This window comes from Mauremys mutica, chromosome 16 (assembly GCF_020497125.1).
Source record: "Mauremys mutica isolate MM-2020 ecotype Southern chromosome 16, ASM2049712v1, whole genome shotgun sequence".
In the NCBI taxonomy this organism is placed as follows: Eukaryota; Metazoa; Chordata; order Testudines; family Geoemydidae; genus Mauremys; species Mauremys mutica.
The window spans coordinates 20,203,976-20,225,102 of record NC_059087.1 but is presented as its reverse complement, the minus strand read 5'-3'; the positions used below and the strand labels follow the sequence as shown (position 1 = coordinate 20,225,102).

The window sequence follows — 21,127 nt, the reverse complement described above, 5'->3', positions numbered from 1 at the left end:
TTTGTGCTAGTGAATCCTGGTGCAGGATTGACTGGAGTTCAAATTGAGTGACCTAAGTAACCTTGAAAATGTTTGACTATCTGGGGGAAAATAAGACTTAAGCATGAGGAATTTCATGTCTGTATAATTTTATGAAAATAAGAATAAGACAGTAAAGTGAACAGTCCATTTTAGGATTATATTTCAGTCTGATTGCAATAGTGGTTCTCGTCCTTCTAATACATAACATTTCCCATCTGAGCAGTCAGAGTTTGGTGCAGAAGGTGTGTTCCTTAGATAAATTATTTTCTGTGTTCACAGCTTGTTTCTTTCCAAAATTTAACTTATTAAATTCTCCTTTAATTTCCATGATTGACTTCCCCTTTGTCTCAGGGAGGAACAGGTAGGTAAAGATTGTTGAGAACACAAGGCTCCCCAAAAATATAAGGAAGCAGAAAGGTCCGAGGCTTTCCTAAAAACAGAAATAAGAGAAGTTGGTAAGAAAAATACCTTCTGACTCTTATTCCCTTACCTCTTCAGCATAGGTTTATATTTTAGGAATGAGGAAAATTCTTAATTCTAAAATAAAATAGAGTCCCAAATCATTAAGGAAGGTGGATTTTGTTATGCATTTCTATTGGGATTTGTTAATAATCTTTTGCTAGGTATAGAATTCTTAAATATTTTGCCTTGCCTAGAGCATCTAACGTTCATCAATTCTGGGCATAGGATATGCATCAGGAACTGTGATGGTGTTAAGCCTTCTGTAATCAACACAAAAACTTATGGTCACATCCTTTTTGGGAATCATAACAACTGGAGAAGTCCAGAGACTGTTTGACCCTTTAATTATCCCCATGTTCAGCATGCTTTTTATCTCCTTATGAATTCTCTCCTGCATTTTTCTAGTCGTCTGATATGCCCTGCTGGGGGCAGGCTGTGGCTTCACAGTGGTTGTCTTATGGAGCACTTTGAGTCAGACCTGGCCCACTGGAAAATACCTGCTAGTGACTCTGGGACATACTCATAACGTTTTCCCTTTCAGCTAGGGTTCTCTTCACACACCTCAATGCTCCCTACTGAGATGTTACTATGGCACTCAGCCATCAAGTCAATGAGAGGGTCAATCTGAGAATCCTCCTCTGAACAGCATGGCATGTTTACAATGGCTTCTCAGTTGTTACACTTTGAACTTGTTGCATGCACTGTCTGTGCAGCAGCCTTGCTGTGGGGCCCAAGTATATTGTTGGTAACACCATTAACCCTTTCCAGCACCCCCAAAGGCCCCTTCTGCATGTTCTGCATTTGTAACTTTTCACAGGGAGTAATACCAGCACCAAGTCCCCCACAACAAATGACTGCTTACTACATTTTCTGAGCAGCTTGGCTTTTTGTGAAGTTTTGTTGAACCATTCCTATCATTGTCTTTAAATCGTCCCTAAACTTTTGCGCATATTCAGCCTCTGCCTCAGAGCCACCCTTCAGGATCTCCTGGCCAGCACCCTGTTTCACTTACCCCTGGAATTTTCCCCAGCATTTTCAATCAGTTTGGCTGGGATCACATCTCATAAGATCAAACCCACTAGCAGTTTCTCCTTAGAGATTGCAGGAATGAAGGTGTACCTCCTTGCCTATACCCCCAAAAGTTCACTGTCCTTACTTCTGAAGGCCTCTCCCCTGCTGGTTCATTTCTTCCTGTAAATCTCCTCCTTGTGGATTTGACAATCCTTCTTAGTATTTGGCTCAGACTGTAAATGAATGTGAACCTCTGTGAACCACAGAGTACCTAATTTACATGTAAACCAACAGATAGATAAACCTTTCTTGCCTAAAAGAAAACCTGGATTTCACCTTTCTAGTCACCAGTCCCTAGTCACAGATCTTAAGAACATAATTTTCAGTATATATACATAGAACTCCTTATACAGATGTTGTATATACATTTTGCCATGATTATGATGACCAGTGTGCCACCGGCTTTAATTAGAGTCCTTACATTGCATTCATTTGTACTATACCTATGTACTCCTGTGCCCTCGGCCAGATGGCATCCTGAAGAGGTTGGGTCACAGAATCACTTACCACGATGTAGGGGAAAATCATTCCAAGGACAAAGAGCCACGTCCAGCTGATGCATCCATTAATCAGAAAGGCTGATGGTCTGAATGACTGGCTGAAGATTTCAGTCATTATGGATGCGGTGGCTCCAGCTGGAGAAGAGATGTTTCTTTAGTAATTAATTCACTTGCCTCTGCAAAGAACCTCACACTGACAATGCCTAGTAGAAAGTAATAGTAAGTCTGTCCCAGCGATCTATATGGTTAGTGTCCTCTACTACAACAAAAGAACTTGATTCCCAGTCACAGAACCTTGGCAGTGGCACTGCTGCAGACAGTGTGCAAAACCTCAGGGAAGGGTTGTGTTGCCTTGTAGAGAGGTGTGGGCTAGGGACTCACGGTATGTGTACTCTGCAATCAGGAGTGACTGCAGCATGAGTGGACGTACCCGAGCTAGCTTTCATCTAGCTAGCTTGAATGACAATAGCAGTGTTGCTGTGGCAGCACAGGTGGTAGCATGAGCTACACTCAAGTACATACCCAGGATCCCAGGCAGACTGTACAGTCCATGCTGCTGCCATGGCTTCACAGCACTCTCCCCCACCCCCCAAGGAGATCAAAGCTAGCTTGGGTATATCTACACATGCTTCAGTCATACCTTTGGACTGCAGTGCAGACATACTCTCTGCCACTGACTTGCTGGGTGAACTCAAAAAGTCAGTTTGCTTCCCTGTGCCTCCATTTTTTTATCTGTAAAATGGGGATAAATTATATTCACCTCCTTTGTATAGTGCTTTGAGATTTATGGATGACAAGTACTATATAACAGCTATGTATTTATTATTCTATCTTGCTGTCCTGAATTTTGAAACTGTACTGATGGACTCTGACAAGGTCCCTGTCTTAACTCAGCTAAATAGATGGAAATTGTGATGTAAAGTCTTGATCTTGTTAATTTCAAATTGAAATGAATAATGAGATATTTAATCTGTGAGATGCAGATAGCATCCCTTTCTGCAATGAGGAATGAGGGAGAAAAAAAACAGATTTTCAAACTTTGTATACATTAGCCTCTTAATCTGCTAGATTGTAGTGCACAGTTTGGCGTATTTTCGCTGATTTTTATGTGATCTATGTGGTTTTATATTTTATTGGTATACATCATCAGTGCAATAAATTGTTAATCCACATCTCTTTTGTGGCCTCTTCCATCCATGCTCCTTCATGGGCAGAAAGTGCATCAGTTCAATATTTTAACAAAGGAGGTGATTGCTAAAAATGTACTTAACAATGTTCTGTTGGGGGAATTGTGTTAGTAGCAGAGTACTTTGGGATTCTTCCTCTGGGATTTAAGTCTCAAATTTTCTGGGGGAGGAGGATACTACATTCTGAGTTAAAAGCCAGGAAAACATCAGCAGTAAAACTTCAGGTGGTCATGTGCTCTTTCCACTTTTCCCATTTATGTACACATTGTCTCCTTATGTTAATGTATTCAGATAGCTAAACCCCCTTCCCTTGCTGCTCTCTAGAGATGTTACAGTGGTGTTCCATTCTTTACCCACCAGTTCTGATGCACTCGAGTGGTATGGTGTAAAGCAGTGGTACCCAACCTTTTCGTCTGGTGGGCGCCAGACGAAGGACCGTGGTGGCAGTGGAGCATCCGCCAAAATGCCGCCGAATTTCTGCGGCGTTTCGGCGGCGACACCTCTCGATGACGTCACTTGTTGGTGGCAAGCGGCGTCATCGAGAGGTGTCGCCGCCGAATTTCTGCGGCGTTTCGGCGGCGACGCCTCTCGATGACGTCACTTGTTGGTGGCAAGCGGCATCATCGAGAGGTGTCGCCGCCGAATTTCTGCAGTGTTTTGGCGGATGCTCCACCGCCGGCCAGTACACGGGCGCATTTAGATGCCCCGCCCACAGGCACCGCGTTGGGGACCCCTGGTGTAAAGTTTCCCCCTCACCATCATCTAAAGTGGATGTACTCACATGGTCCAATTCCATAGCAGATAACGAACAAGAAGATCAGAGCGACGCTGAAGTAATGCATCCAAAAGAATTGATGCTAGAGTGAGAAAGCAAAGTGACAGCAGACTCTTTAATAATATGGTAGAATAGAATGCTCCCTGCCATGGCCAGATTTACACCTTACACACCCCTAGGCACAGCATCTTCAGCACTCCCATCTCCGCCACGCACAGCACTCGCAGCCCGAGCCAGGGCGCAGCCCACTCGCTCAAGGCGAGGCGCAAGTGGGGGACTGTACCTCTCCCCATGGCGAGCAGTCCCTAGGTGTCGTCGGTCCCTCCCGCAATGCAGTGTGGTAGCCGTGCTCCAGCTGTGCCTGTGCAAGTGAATGGGGAACCAGCCACGCCCTCCCTTTCCTTCCCCAGCACGGGGAGGAGGCAGTGGGGGTGGCTGAGTTTGGAAAGGGGCTGGGAAGCTCCCAGCACCTTCAGCAGCCACCCCACCCGGTCGTGGCTCACAGTGCCCCACTTTTAATGTTTACGTGCCCACTATGCCTAATTGGAAATCTGGCCCTGCTTCCTGCTTTCCACCATGGTGAATGAAATTCACCTTGGTGGTTATTCTGTTGCAAAAAATCTTGCCTAAGAGGAAAGATCAGAAATGGGGGTTGATGCTGGAAAAGTACCAATTAGGAAATCTCCTTACCTGCAGAGAGAGAGTCATCGTGAGGAGTGCTAACACGAAAATCATTAGTACATATCCTCCGCACAACAGCATCCTCCTGCCAAATCGCTCAATAAGGGAACTCTGGAATACACAACATCACAAATATGGTTAATTCCAACTCCGAATGAACTGATTATTTCTCATGCTCCTAACATTCTTCTCAGAAGTCTTACTCAGTTAATACAAACAGATGAGACTCTCTAAACATCAGATTAATTTTATTGACATTTCAGTTTATCACTTGTACTGGGAACTGTACCTTTAGACCAGAAAGATTTAATTTATACAGTATGGTTGCACTGATTCTGCTTTACTTCAGCATCTCCTGTTGAGATATTTTTCTACTTGAATATCTCTTCCTTAAAACCATGGGGAAGAGGTATATTTTACTTTAATCGCTGTACATCAGTCTTGATCCCTGGATATCTAGAGATAATCCATTTTTAGGCAAGAATGCAGTGTGTGCAGACATGAGCTATATATATCTGCCCTATTTACAGGAATAATTATAGTATTATCTTGTGTCATGAGAAAAGGTCATAAGTCAACACATAGGTAGTTCAATCCTGAGGCTTACCCCAGAAATTAAGGCAGAAAGTAGGTGTTCTTGAAGGGCTTCTACGTCCCAGAGCCTCCACTGCAATTCCTTAAAAATTGAGGGGATAAAATAGTTCATGGACTTTAGTCTCCTTCATTGTGGGAGCTGGTAACTTTTTCTGCCTCTGAATAGGGAAAGTGTACAGCCAATTGACAACCATTCCCTGCAGGTGATAACATCTTTTTACCCAGAACGACAGTGATCGGACATGCACCAGCTTCTTGGCAAATGACATAAATTTCTTTGTTACGTGCAGATCTGTGTCAAACTGCACAATTTTGTATCAATCCAAAATTTCACACGGCTCCACTATTTTGCCCTTTAGAGGCCATTGGACCTGTGCCCCTTTCTCTTCCTATCTATTCACAAAGCAGTTATCTGCACAAAATCACGATTGGTTAAAGCATGGTGTGAAACGTATTTCACAGAGTAAAAATGAGGACAAAGACATTCAGCAATACAAAGTTAACTGTGGAGAAGGGCTGCCTTTCGCAGCTTCATGTGGCTTAGAAGTAGGAGGAAATTTCTTGGTTCGTTTACACAAAGGAGTGATTCTCTCCCCTAGCTTCCCTCTGCCAAAGCCACACATTTAAAAAAAATGTCTCTCTCTAAACACATTCCTTTCTTCCTACAAACTCTGGTTTGGTGAGACTTACACACACTATAGATGATAGGCATTCACACATCCCAATTCCTAGTGATACGTAGGGGATGAGATCTTCTTCAAACCTGGCTGTACGGAACACTTCAAAAGAGTAGAAATAGATCTGAAAAAGGCAGAGAGAAAATAGTGTGAACAGTCATCTTGGAGGCGTGCTGTGAAACTCCTCAGATGTGAGGCAGAAATCAGACAAAACTTATTCTAATATGAAGCAAATTTACTGATGGGTAGGCTGTCTGCATCCACAGAGGCAGTTAACTGATAAAGCATTTTGGTGCCATGTAGTTCTCACTGTACATGTGATAGCATGTCATAAGCTCCTTGTACAAGTGAAGTTCTGTCTGCTCTATCCATTCCTGTCTCTACAACCAGAGCTTTCTAGCTTCGCACACTGATAATTCAAAATTATGCACATGTCCCTCTTGCTGCTTTTGGAGGATTACATATTCTTAGATCTTCATGTACCTGCATGAAAAGCTTCATCCTTGTCTCTGTTTTCAGATTCTAGCCTTCAGCACCTCTGACCTCCCCAGCAGACTCCAGCCTATGGGATGGGTCAGCAATGTTTTGACATAGAATGAGGTGCAACAATGGTGTGTCTTTGTCCATCTCCTTTATTGGTGGAGAGTGACCCTAGAATTGGGCCTTGGATACCTGCTTCCAATACTGCTGCTTGTTAGCAATTCTGGGGAGGATCCCTCATGTCTGAGCGAGTGGCCTATGCCGGCTCTTTGCATTAGCAAGTTTGCCAGCTCCACCATTCAGGATTCCATACTAGAAAAGTCAGAGCAGAATTGTAATGGCAACAACCAGGGACCCATTGATCAGGAAGAAGAGGACCAAGATTCTCAGATTTTAAGGCCAGAAGGGACTATTACGATCATCTACTCTGACTTCCTGCATAACATATGTCATAGAATATAATAGTGTAACAAATAACTAGGCTTTTTTTAATGCTACCTAACAATGACTCTGAGTTTTTACACAGGGCAAACACTCAACTGCATTGACGCCACTAAGCTGCAAGGTGGTCATGACAGTGACCAAAATGTACAATTGCCAGCGCAAGGATCGTTCTTTAAATAGTTCCAGGACGCGCAAGTTTTTGGTGCTTTTCATTGCAGCCTTTTCCTTCAATATGTCATCAATCTCTGCTTGATGATCTCCTTCACCCCAGAGCTGCTTAATGGCTGTGCAGGAGAAAAAACGAAATAGTTTAATCTATCAGCTCATCTCCATCACTGTGTATTAACAAATCCTTTTATCCTGTCTGAATCACAGAGATTTAATTAGTCTCCTGTCCTTAGTTGATTTCACCACATCATGATTTGGTGTATGCTGTTGGGGCAATGTGTGGAAGTCTACTCTTGTGCTTGTTCTGTAGCTAGCTAGAAGAGTTTTGTCTTCGGGGCTGTCAGTATGTCATCTCACACTAATATTGAATTGATTTAAATGTAACAATTTAAAAAAATTATTTAATAAAAATGAACATTAAGAGCACAGTTTTATTCAGGTAGTAGGAGACTTGGGCTCTACTCTCCTTGCTTATAATGGCTAACACTCCAACAAATTAGATGATTTACTGAAATGAGCGGAGTAAGTACTTTACCTTTCATGAAGGCATCCTCATTACCCTTCTGTATCAGAAGGTAGGATGGGGAATCAGGGAAGAATGGGAGCATAATCAATTGAATCAGTGCTGTGAGTCCAGTAGAAGCCAACAACAATGGCCACAATGATTCATTTCCTAAGAGCTCTCTGGAGAGTACATGTAAAAGTGCAGTCATGATCAAACCATTGCATTAACATTCAATAACTTTTTCTGAATGATAAGTAGAGAGACAGCAAATGGGCCAAATTCCAGTGGTGAGTGCATTGCAGCAGGGTAACTGAGTCAACAATCTGGAAAACTTTGTGAAACTCAGCAGCACTTTGGAAAACTTTCTAATGATAATCATTAGGTCCCACAATGAACTTTAGGAAGTTTTTATGAGATTGTTATGCTAATTTTGAACTGAATAACTTTCTAATATGCTGCGCATCTCAAATGTGGTCCCATGTGCTAGATCTCAAGATATTTCAAATAAACCTCAGGAAGTTTTAAGGTAAGCCAATTGGTAACAAGGCTATAGAGGAAAAAAATGTCAGATTACGGTTAATTACTTGTATTTTTCTGTGTCCAATGTCTTAAACATGGAAATCTCAGATTTGGTCAAATACTGTCTACTGGCTTAAGATAAAACATTTAATTGTGAAGATGAGGACTTATTGAGGATTTTAGAGGGTGGCTTTTTTAAAAAAAAAAGACTTAAGACCAGCTTCTGATGTTGCATAGAAAGTTTGTAGATTATTTTGTTTTACCTTAGTCCAAAAATCTGCCCTGAGACTTTTCCTAGTGTAAGAAATACAGAGAGAGTGGCGTTTGAAAATCCACGCAGCTTCTTGGGTGAAATCTCTCCTACATACTGAGGATGTATAGTGAGAGAGAAACCTTGGACAGGAAAGAAGAGAGATGGCCATTAAATTGAGGAAAATATTAACTGTCTCATCCCATGCTCTTCCCACTATTCATTTCCACTCCCTGCACCTTCGATCAGCTATTATGTTTCAGTGTCTTCTGTGACATGCCAAGTATACTTGGTGGGTAATAGAAAATAATTCTAAAATAATAATAATAATAATAATAATAATGAAAGGAGACTGTACTGGGACAGCACGGAGACTCCCTTTTGATGTATCCAGAGATCATACCTGCACCAATGCCATAGAGGAAGCGCCCAATCAGAATCATCTCAAAGGACTTGGCCATCTTACAGAAGGCCATGAAAAGTGCAGCTACTAGCATGATCAGGTTAGTGACAATCTGACACTTCTTTCTGTAAAAACATAGAGAGAATGGTATGAAGTGAGTATCTCCTGTACTGTTTTTGATTAATGTATTTGCTATTACTTATCCAACACACAAGCACATAACAACTTCTTAAATATGTTAACTGTAGGTATGGTACAGAAATTACTGTTCCTTTGTGGCATGGTTTAAATCAGTGATTCTCAAACCCCTTTCACATAGCCAGCCTCCAAGTGCGACTCCCCCTTATAAATTAAAAACACTTTTTTATATATTTAACACCATTCTAAATGCTGGAAGCAAAGCGAGGTTTAGGGTGGAGGCTGACAGCTCGCGACCCCCCCCCATATAACTTCACAACGCCCTGAGGGGTCCCAACCCCCAGTTTGAGAACCTCTGATTTAAATGGATACCAAAACTGGATATTTCCAGGAGAAATTAAATGATTCTTCGCTTTCAGAATTCAAGAACTTTTACTTTATGAATGTACTTTGGCAGCATGTGCATTTAGAAATACTTAGCATATGTCAGGTTTTCTGTAGGATGGGAGTTCATGTGTAGTCGTACTCCAACAGGCTGATCAAGGACAATATGTTGAGGGGTACAAGCATTGGGGTTGCCATTTTGGGGTATTGAAGTCACTAGAATTCATGGTGCAATATCCAAAGTACCAGCTTGTTATACAGAAACAATTTGACTCTATGGGAGCCAGCTGTAGACATGACTTATTATGAGGCATTCTTGCCAGAGTAGAGGATCCAAGGCACTTGTGAATCTGGCAGAAAGGATATACCAAAGAGAGGCTTCAGTAAAGACTATGTTGTAAATTTTAGGCCTGATGGCTGCAGTAGTAAGTGGTGACCATGGCATGTCACCTCAGTGCATCCTGATGTCTCAGACTTGAATCACGTAGACTTTTGCATCTGGATAACTAGTGGTTTCTGAAACACACTGGCTAGATTACTGTCCAGAGACGTTCAGCATTCTTGGAAAGATCTTGCAGATTCATCTGATTCAGATTATAACTCTGGATGCGCTTGTGAAAAGGAGCCCGTGTGGAGTCGCTTTTCACTCAAAGTTGTTGGTATCTCCAAGGCCAGTTGCTACACATAACTGCTCTCAAGATGAATGTGATCGTGTATGCATTAGGAGCGTACAGAGACCTTATACCTAAAAGGTGGTTCTGATTCAGGCAGCTAGGCTACCAAGGTTTACATAGACAAGTGGAGAGGAGCAGGATCTTGCTTCTAGTGTCAGGAGGCCTTCAAGTGTGGGATTAGGCAGTGTCCCGCAAGAAACTTCTTGGTGGCACTTATCTGGCAGGAAAGAACAATTGCAGTCAGGCTAAGATGGTTGAGACCCATATGAGGGGCCTCTGGATCAGAGGGTGGCGGAGCAGATCTTTAAGTGGAACACACTAGTAGATTTGTTTGCCAATTTCTCTGCAAATGAAATTATTGGTGTTACACAAAAGATACTGAGAACACGCCAGATGCATGAGGAATCCTTTCTGAATCTAAGGTGGAGTTACTTTGGGACAGACTTTTAATAGAGGACCTTACTAACAATGGAGCAGTCTCTTATACAGAACTATAGGTAAAGTTAACTTTCTTTTCAGTTTCAGGTTTTCATTAGAATAGGTACTAATAATTCTTTAATACAACATTCACTCCAGAATGAATACACTTTGGGAATCTGACTTATTTTAAGCAAGCACTTTAATGTTTCAGGTTTACACTTGAGTGTTTAAGCTACATCTCTCAAAAGTTGAATTCAGGCTGGTCCAAGTGTGGAAACTGATTGTAACAGTTCCCGGGAAACCTGTGTTTGAATGAATATGCATGGCTTCTGTTTCTGGGTTTGTGGATCTTGGAAATTCTGTACTGGAGACATATGTGATCTTGATGTGAGGAAATTGTGCCACATGTTACTTCCCCACAAGGCACTAGTCAATGGAGTGCTGGTAAGTGCATCTTCAGAAGGGACCACACTTCACTATCAGCATACTATTTAAATGCATTGAATGACAACCTGGTTACCACTTACACTGGGTGGCTATGAAAGCAAATTAAAGCAATTTAATACAAGTATATATGGTCAGACTATGGAACAAGAATAGTTGACTGTATGTGCTTTGCTAGTACATTTTTCCCCACATGCCTTGATTATCAAGATATTAAAAGAAATACTTACTTTCTATATCTTGTAGTAAGAAAGCCACAGGATAGGCTCCCTAGCACTCCTCCTATACCATAAACAGACACAATGAAGGACCACAACAACTTGATGGTCTCATGATGGAGGGGATAGCCATATCGCTCTATCCAAGTTTCATTGATAAACGTCCTAATGTGCTGAGAGAGAAGATTAGATTTTTAATTAATAGTAAATATGGACTTTCCTCATACTATTCTGTTACTGTGCTTCAACTTTGATCCATTGTTGTAGTCTTGGACATCTTTTAAAAAGTAACCTTCACTGTCAAAACAAATTAGCTAAAGTTATTTGTGTACTTTGACAAATTTTCAACTAAACTTTTTGTAAGTTTAGATGTTCAAGACACTTTCAAAGTTAGAAAATGCACCCTGAGTTTATTTTCTTTATAATCCTGTCAAGGCTTTTTATGAAGCCATCTCTGAAAGGCAGAAATTTCAGGAAGCCTTGGGAAACTCTAATGTAATAGACTGGCTTAGTGTGGTTTATCATAGCTCCTCCTAATTGGCTAGATCCAGCAACCAGAACAGTCTATTACAACAGAAGGACCTTTCCTTTAGTTCAAGTATCAGAGCTATGTGCTTTTAGTAATGAAGGTCCAGGGTTTAGTCTTTGGTTTCTTTATATATTTGGCCATTGTTTGTTGCTGAATGGGACTTGAACTGTTGTAGATCTTGCGCTCAGGATGAGTTAGCTGTATTGCCAATTCCAACTATTGAAAAATCATGAGTCAGCTCCCCCCAAATCATAAGATTGGTTTAAAAACCATGAGATTTGGAATATAATTTGGGATTCTTTTTATTTTTGTTCTGGTTTTTGAGCCTTTAGGGCAGGAGGGCTAAACACTTATTTTAAATGGAAGCTGAAATTTTAATGTAATCATGTAATTTCTGGAGGTATGGTTTTAAGATCAAATCTCATGAGACTTGTGATAAAATCATGAGATATGGCAACACTGATAGCATGACGGATGGTTTAATAGCAGGGAGCCAGGAGCCAAGCTGGGGTTAGAGCTGGAGTTGGGAGCCAGGAGGAGGGCAGAGACAGGACTGGGAGCAAAGCAGATAGAAGAGAGATTGCAGCTGTGGGGAAGTGGATAGAGCAGCTGCCTCAGCCCAGTGCTACCGCTGGGTTGAAGAGCTGTCCTGGCATCAGCACTCAGCCAATCAGGCTGATCTGGCCAGTTAGGGGATTTAGCTGAGGTTAGCTAGCTGATCCCAGGCCCACCTGGAGGCCATCATTCCTGACACTGAGCTAGTGTAGTGCATGAAACATACTGCTGTAGGCATGTGATCATATTTCATGCTACAAGCTGGCCCCAGGGACTGTAACTGCTTACTTGTGTGTGCAGTGGAGTTGTACTGTCTCAAAGCTTTAGTTGAAGTGGTGTTCATTCCCCACTGATGACTGCAGTGTCTGTACACAGCCATGGTTGGTTAAACTCACAGATGAAGGATGGAATGCCAATAGATATTTTTCACCAGCAGAAACTCTTTTCTCTATTGCAGGAGATTACTTTAGTTTTCTGACATTTCTGGGATACTAGCCTCATTTACGGCAATTTTTTTCTCTCCTTCATACAGCTCACTCAAGTGCAATTAACAGAGCAGAAAAATTGATACTCTTAAAAATCTTTTTTCACTTTTTAAAAAAGATGTAATTTTGTTTTGAAAAAGCAGTTACATATTCGAAAGCTTAGTCTCCTCACCCTGTAGTGCAAATTTCGGTGAGTGAATGAAAACTATACAGCGTGCCCAACTTGCTGTTCAGTTGGAAGACATGCTAGTTAAAATGTTACTTCTAGTGACAGAGTAGAAATCCGATCTGTAAAAACAGCTAACTTTTCTCTACACAAGAAGCTAGCACCACTGGTTTCTATCAGGAATCCTTCTCACATTACTCTGGAATCAGTAATGAGCCTGTTGCAGCACCTTTTTAGTTGTGAAATGTTAAGAGGGGGTTTCTGTTAGCACAGTAGGAAAAAGTCCCCTCCAGCAGGCTCAAGGGAAGGCTTTTACTCTAGACACTTCATAATTCTAAGGGAAAAGTCTTTATCCTCTGAGACTTGATGAAGCTGACCACATTAGCTCTTTGTAAATTCACCACACAGATGTAGGTTTGTGGACTTGAGCTATGAGGAAGTGTACGTTTTTCAGAGCTACACCAAAGAAACACCTTTCATTTTAGTGATAATTGGGACGCCTGCTGGTCTCCTGATGACCTCCTAAATGAATATGGTTTCTGAGTTTGTTTCCAAAACAATTTTTTAAACCCTCTTTAAAAGAGGGTTTAAGTTTTTTACTTTTAAGCAGAGACTGCAAAATTGTGCTTTGGTGTAGTGGCTTTACAAGCCCATTTGATTTCACTTGTTTCGTAAGGGAGAACTTAAACCCAAGTCTTTAGAGATGAAAGGCTTGCACACAAATTGATTGTACCAGGTAGTCCCCTGAAGCTTAGCCTATAATCACATAAATACCTCCCAACATTTTGGCACATCAGTTCTGAAATGTAGGAAAGTCATTTTCGGTGTCGCTCATTTTAGATTGCAAGAAAGAGCATTCCTTATGCTATTGGGCTAACAATCTTTTTTTTTTCTTAAAGTACTGTCCTGTTGGGTTTAAGGTGCTCTACCCACATGATATTTACTTTTCATTATGGATCAAAATGGATATTTGAAGAAACGGCAATGGAGTTTGTTGAAATGCTCAGCAAGTTTTGAGAGTATCATTAGCCCAGACCCCTCCACCATGTGAACTCTCCCTCTGGGGAGTCTCTGCTTACCCGGGAAGGGTAGTTGATCACAGAAATATGGAACCCAAATGGGAAACTTCCGCCAATTCCCAGCACTAAGATCATTTGAAACAATCCCCGATACTGAATCTGAAAAGAAAAGGCAATGCTCCATCAGCTTGTCATAAATCTACATTCCCTCATGGTCTTGCATCCTTGTCTGCCATACTCACCTCTTCACTCTGAAAGTATGTATTATTCACTACAGATACTTTCAGATATAAACATTCTTCCAAAAGCCCATAGTCCCATGCCAAAAGCAGAAAAATTGGCCACAGGACCAGATTAAGGCTAAATCTTACCCAGTGCAAGGAAAATTATTGTATATTACAAAATTATCTACATATCTTTGCTTAGAAGTAAGGTAGCAGACATTAAATCAAATGTTGTCTTCGGCATGGCTGTCGCTATGTGGATCTGACTGCCACTGTGACAAGCTGACAGAAAAAAGGGTTTCAGTCCAGGTAGGATGGAGTACTGGTACCTTGAATCCGCAGTTGGTTTATGAACAGTAAACCATAAGTGTTGTACCCTAAAGGCCTCTCCAGATCAAACTCCCTTGAAAGTAAAACAAGACTCTCTCTCTTCCAGGCATAACATAAAGATTTACCCCTCAGCTGTATTGCAAACACAGAATTTGAAAACAACCAAACCTTCCCTGCTCCATCCACCCACGTTTCTGATCCAGTCCAAATTTTAAATATGAGAATAGAAAGATACTTTCTCCTCTCATCATTAGTAGAGAGAACAAGAGGAAACATCTGTGTGCCATTACCAGAGCCAAATTCTTCTCTTCCTCTGAGCTCTAAAGCCCTTTGAGATGTGCAGATGAAAAGTAAGGTGTTATACCATTATCAATGGCGACAGGTATCATCATTATTTTGTTCTTTTCTAGTCCTCTGTACTCTCCTGTTTTCACCCTTGGAAATGGGCTCTACTTTGCCAGCCATTAGGGTCTAGTCCCTTCCTCCCTCTAAAGGGACCTACCTGGTAGTACACACCTTTTCTCTACACATTTTCATTTTGTTCCCCTTCTGCTGCTGTTTAACTCAAAACATTTTGGGATGTAGTTAGTAAGACATGCTATATAAAATGAGTCTTGTACTGTATTGCAAAGCATAGCCAGGCTTTTAACATTACAGGTTTATCTACAAATCTGTTCCATAAGAATAATTATGTAACAGCATTTTCCATGGGGAACATACGTATATCTCCTGGCACAGAAGTGTTTCAAATGTTGAATCTATAGTTAGCCTAGTATATAGGGCTCTATTTAAACAAAAGCTGTTGATTCAATCTACATTGATCAGGCTGCCAAATATAGAATGAGCTTCTTAATTATTATTTAGCTTGAATATTCAAAGAATACAACCCTGACTGGGAATAACGTTATCTGAAGCATATTGGTTTGTGCTAAAAGAATAAGGTCTAAATAGGCCATTTAAGCGGTTACTATTGGTCCAAAAAGGGATTATCCCAAACAAATTTCACACAGCAAAAAAAGGATAAAAACAACTCATCTGCTTTTCACTCCACTGTGTCATGGCACTTAGGCTGTGTCATGGCACTGCCACCTTATGCATGGTCAGTGGTAGGAGAATAAGGGATCAGGAAAATCACTAGTTCAATTTGTATGGCAGGAGACTTATTTGGATGAGCTCAGTTTGTGACAGTGGAGTAATTGTTTTTCATTATTAAGCAGGGGTTAGAGGTAGGTGACTTCTGTGGCAGATTGCTCTTTCCTGTCAATTGAGCTTCTCACAATATGACAGATAGTTTTTTCTCTGACCTAACTCATGAAGATAACTGCTCACTGCCTTGGTCCAGCAACAGCAACTTTGTCATTCATCTTTTCACCTGCACTCCTAATCACTAACTGCTAAATGTAATATTAAAAAGTGCCTGTGTGGAGTCGCTGTGCTGTATGCTTTACTAACACAGAACAGTCTAAAGATGTTGAATCTTTCCTATTCTTCTAGTATTATATCTCTCTTTGGTCTGCTACTACTAAATAGAGCCCCCAGATTAATTGACCAGGTACTCACCAGGTCTGAGACACAGTTAGCCATCTCCTACAAAAGAGCTGATTGCTGTTGATCACGGACTCCTTCCTGTCAAAGGGATGAAGTGTGCTCTGGGCGTCCTTACTTGAATTATGCTGTCATACCAGTAGCGAGCTGGCACAATGTGATTCAAGTTAAATTTTACTTTCAAGGTTTTCAGTTACCTAAAGTCTATTTCAGCTGTTGTACAAAGTTTAAAAGGGTTGGATTAAATATTTGAACCAACAGTTATATCCAGTCCAATCAAATGCAGTGGTCTTCTTGACGAGGAACGTTTTTTCCTGAGTACTCACTGATTGGGGGAGGGGGAGCAAGTTAGTGTAGGCTTAAATTCTAAATAGGAGTCTGTTTATCATAACTTATTTTGTCTTCAATATAAATTGAAAATTAGCTCTGAGTTGTTAACTGGCAGAAGTGGAGGATGCCCTGGATGGAATTTGGACACTGAACTTTAGGACTTTTGATATCAAAATGAATAATTCTGTCCCAATAGCTCTGCTGTGAATTGAAGTACCCTATAAATTAGTCATTACGTAAGACAATAGAATTGTTTCACCAGTTTAGCAGTGGGCACAGTCCTAACCAGCTCTGCAACTGGATATCAGGGTCTACCAGCTAAGCAATCAATACCAATTGAATTTTCTTTTTTGATTTTTTTGACTAAGATTCATTGTTTAATAGTCTTCCTCCAACTTTTGCTGTTTGCCTACCTAATTCTTTTTTTTTAGCTCTGTCTCCCTGTGATGGGATGAACAAACCCTGCACTGGTGAGGTGAGGGTTAAGGAGATGCTCTGGACACAGGAAGCCATGCCCCTTCGCTCCTGTTGGAGGGAGTGGAGGGAGAGTTCAAAAGGGAGCAGCTCAGTTCAGTCTAGGCTGACCAAGCAGGTGGGCAGTTGGGTGCTGCAGCCTCCTGTGGAGAAGCCGCTGAGGCTCCAAGTAGCCAGGACTGAGCCTCACAGTCAAGCTGCCGGCGGCCTTCTCTAAATCCACAGGCACTAAATACAATTCCTTGTATTTCTCCTTCAATATTCAGGGTGAAAACACTGCATCCAGTGCTGAGCTTCCTGGAATAAACCCACATTCGTTTTTGCTTACTTGAAGCTCCAGTTCCTCCTGAAGTGTTTTCTCAATAATTCTTTCTGGCCATTTCATCGTGTGACTCGATAACTTGATGGGTCAGTAATTATTACGTTCTTGCACATCTCCTTTAGGCTTGAAGATTGGGACCAATGAGCTCTTCCTCCACTCATTGGGCATTTCCTATTCACTATAGTTACAGTTTGTCAGTCCCCTGAAGATCAAACTGGAGTTGATCTGGTTAGTCATTGTAGCTATGAGTACAGGCTATTACTTAGCATCCATAGTTCTACATGATGCTTATCTTCATATGCTGATTACTCCACAGTACCTCTTGTTCAGTTTCTTCCTTCAACCCTATATTGCCAGTACTATGCTGTCTTTCCCCGTCTTTCTTCAACCCCCAGAGTTTTTACAAAACTCATTGCAGTTGTAGGAGTTCACCTTTGGAAGCAGGCAATCACAGTTATTCACTAGATAGTCTGGAGCAGTTCTCACTTACAAACAGGAGCAGCAGTATTCCTAACTTTAAATTTTTTCCTGATGTTAGGTCTGATTGTTAACCTTGGCAAGTTTTCTGGGTTCTACAGAGAAACTGATTTACCTTGGAATTAACTTCCACACAGACCTCGCAAACAGCAAAGCTCTTCAAAATGGGAGTTCCAAGCTCCACAGTCCTATTCCCTTCACCAAGGAATACAATTCCTTGGCTTTCTTGCATCCTGCCTCTAGGTGGTCCTCTGGCTCCACTTCTGGCTTCAGCTCCTATATTGTTTCTTCTGTGAGTTGGAGTCGAGCAGGAACAAAACTAGGTGGTTCCAGGACTCAGATATATTAGATAATCTTTCTGCCTAACCTTTCTCTGGATTGTTCTAAGAACAAACATAAGCCTCTCTGGTTGTGGCTCAGGAGAAATGGTCCAGCTCTGAGTTAAGGTTTCACATAAATGCTATAGAGCTAAGACCTATAAAAAGGGTCTTATTTGTGTTTAGAAGAATTCTTTTAGGTAAGCCATGGTTGGTCTGGAATGGCAATTTTTTCATGATGGAATATTAATTATTGTTTCTTAACTGATAAAGATGAATCAGACTCCAGTGCTCTCTTCCTATGAAGATGTTCTATGAATGCATTTCCTTTTATTGTATCGTCTCTGCTATGCTGTCATTGCCTGCCTGCCTGCGTATGCCCCTTTTTTTTCTCCAAGGGGATTTCTTAGCATGACGTGGGAATCTTCATGAAATAATGCTGACAGATTCAGCAGTCATTCCTGTGAGCATTTATTCATGGTATTGCTGAATGATGGCGAGCATGATGCGACATTGTACCTCTAGTTCAGATTCTATTGAGTGGCATCTTTCCTTATATAGAAATGACAGGGTAGCTTTGCCACATGGGCTCATTTTGTGACTTCTGTATGAAACAAACTTACTACTTTTTAACACTGGGGTACTCACGAGTGATTTTATATTTGCTTGGTATGATTGTATTTTGCTCCATTATGTTTTGAAATTCACTTTTTGTTCATTTATTTTCAGCACAACAAACCAATCTGTTATGGAAACTTCCTTTGTGAATTATAAAAGAACCCAACAAAGCTCTTTCTGTATCTTCCTAATCATCAGAACTTTGTCCTCCAGTTCTGTGTCAATGAATGTATTTTGGTTTGCACTACTTTATGAAGAGAGTAACTCACTTCTGCAGACCATGTGGTCTTGTTGTATGATTGACATGGCTATCCTTGTGTTTGGACAACTTTTGTGTTTAAATTACCTCCGCATTCATTGAAAACAAATCTGATCTCACCCTTTTATTCTGTTTGTGCCTCAGTATGCATTTTTAATTAGATACCCTTCAGTTTTACTACTTTAATACTTTAATTTAACATTAATTTGGGAAACATCATTTTCACTATTCCTGCTAATAACCACTGTTCTTTGCAAAGTCAGTTCCATTTCTTGTGGTTGTCTTGTTTTAACTTGGTTCTCAGTGAGGTTGCAAAGTTTCTCACAGCATGAAAAAGTCACCAATAGCATTATTTTCCTGTCTGACTTTTTTCTGTGTCTGCAACTCTCCCCCTAGCCGTGGCTCTTGTCCTCCACAGGGCTGTTCCTGGCTCCCTGCTCCAGGCATTGTGACCTTGACCACCAGATCACAGTACTGCTCAGGTTTAGCCCACCTGGACCTCTATTGTGTTAAGTGGTAAAATTCACATAGAATCATAACAGGGTTGGAAGGAACCTCAGAAGGTCATCTAGTCCAACCCCCTGACAGATTTTTGCCCCAGATGCCTAAATGGGCCCCCTCAAGGATTGAGCTCTCAATGCTGGGTTTAGCAGGCCAATGCTCAAACCACTGAGCTATCACATGACTTACCCTTACTGTGTAGGTCTATAGCAGGGGTAGGCAACCTATGGCACGCATGCCAAAGGCGGCACGTGAGCTGATTTTCAGGGGCACTCACACTGCCTGGGTCCTGGCCACCGGTCCGGGGGCTCTGCATTTTAATTTAATTTTAAATGAAGATTCATAAACATTTTAAAAACCTTATTTACTTTACATATAACAATAGTTTAGTTATATATTATAGACTTAAAAAAAGAGACCTTCCAAAAATGTTACAATGTATTACTGCCACGCGAAACCTTAAATCAGAGTGAATAAATGAAGACTCAGCATACCACTTCTGAAAAGCTGCCGACCCCTGGTCTATAGCATGGTCTCACCAGACACCTGATTTCTTTTAAAGAAGATTACTTTCATATTTTTGAAACTTTTGAGTAACTGTCTAGTTTATAGTTCCCTTCATGCTTCTACCGGAGCATCGTGTAGATTCCCAGCGCTCTATATCTGCTATGCACAGTAATGTGGCGTATTTCACCCTCAGGAAGGAGGGGACAATGTGCCATATTGGTGGTTCTTCCCTTCAAACAGATTTTAGGACATCTTGGTTATTTTCATTCCCTCTGAACCTAAAACAGGAAGGGAAGATCCGGTCCTTTAATATTTAAATATTTAAACATATTGACATTTATGCTTACCCAATTCACTATTGAGTCATTCATGACATATATAGCAAATGCATCGACAGGTGTATTTTGCGCTATACCCGTCTGCTTATACCAGCCATCTGAATACACGTTTCTTAGAAAACTGCTGCCAAAACGTGCATTTTTCAGAATTGACCTGTGCTCCAAACATCAGTTCCAGTCAGTTCTCTTGTTAATGTTCCACAGACTATTGTTCACTTGCTGGTGAGAATACTCTGAGTAACTGAGATCAGGGAAGTGACTCAGCACAGAGTTGCTCATGGAATGTCATTTCATGCCATTCTCATACATTTCCAAATGTTTTTGTATTGTCTACATTGAATTAAAATATTTTCAGTAGGACTGACTGGAAAACAAGAATTGTTTCTTAAAAATTCTGAAACCTCCATTTTTTTGTTTTCATTTCAATGCAGAAGGAAAACAAGATCTTTTCAAATGCTTTGCACAAAAGAAAAAAGAGAGAAAGGGAGAGAGAAAGAGACCTCAGAATAGCTAGTAGCCTCTACAATAGGGCACCTAGGTTTAAATCTCTGTCTCCATCAGTGTCTTTCCTTGTCTGGCCAATGAATATTTAATTATTTATACAAAATTGAGCAGCTCCAACAAAATGAGGACTCTCTAGCTCAGTGATTAGAACATTCATCTGGGATATAGAACACCCAGGTTTGAATTTCTGATATAGCCCATTGAGGAGGGCAGTCTCCTGGCATGTTAGAAACCCAGGTTCAAATCACTGTGGAAATCTCATCCTGGACCTGATAAACCTTCTCCGCAAGTGGGTTTTTTCTCTCAAAAAACCATTGTCAGTAAACTCCTGCCCAGCCCTCATTGTCAGTGACTGGACAAGGTTTAGAATGGTTGGATTAAGTGCAGAAGCAAACAGTTGTGTCTGACCCAGTCCAACCTGAATTGTAGGACAGGAAAAATGATGATACTTCAGGAATACAAATGTAAGTGATATTCTGTTGGTTTTAACATCATTTGACTCTCAGATTCAGTGTTGTTTATGAGTTACCCATTTGAGATGAAAGTGTGCTCCATCGACATGGTTACTGAGCCATAGGACAGCACAGTCAAAGTGACCAACAGGGCAACAAA

The 21,127-nt window shown here is 41.1% G+C and overlaps 1 protein-coding gene across 2 annotated transcripts; it reads right to left on the bottom strand.

Annotated features, from left to right (window-relative positions):
* Positions 1-136: 136 nt before the first annotated feature.
* On the bottom strand, positions 137-15,984 carry LOC123350743 (solute carrier family 2, facilitated glucose transporter member 11-like). Of its 2 annotated transcripts, XM_044989445.1 has the most exons (13): positions 15,884-15,984; positions 13,830-13,928; positions 11,028-11,188; positions 8,738-8,862; positions 8,348-8,477; positions 7,596-7,744; positions 6,989-7,176; positions 5,982-6,092; positions 5,305-5,373; positions 4,707-4,808; positions 4,023-4,098; positions 2,062-2,189; positions 137-451 (listed from the first exon to the last, which is right to left on the bottom strand). In XM_044989445.1, exons 1-13 carry the CDS (start codon positions 15,905-15,907, stop codon positions 245-247), a joined length of 1,569 nt encoding a protein of 522 aa, XP_044845380.1. In that variant the 5' UTR covers positions 15,908-15,984; the 3' UTR covers positions 137-244. The 2 variants fall into 2 exon arrangements, with proteins under 2 accessions (XP_044845380.1, XP_044845382.1); XM_044989447.1 differs by lacking the exon at positions 5,305-5,373 and having other exon boundaries at positions 138-451.
* Positions 15,985-21,127: the final 5,143 nt, after the last annotated feature.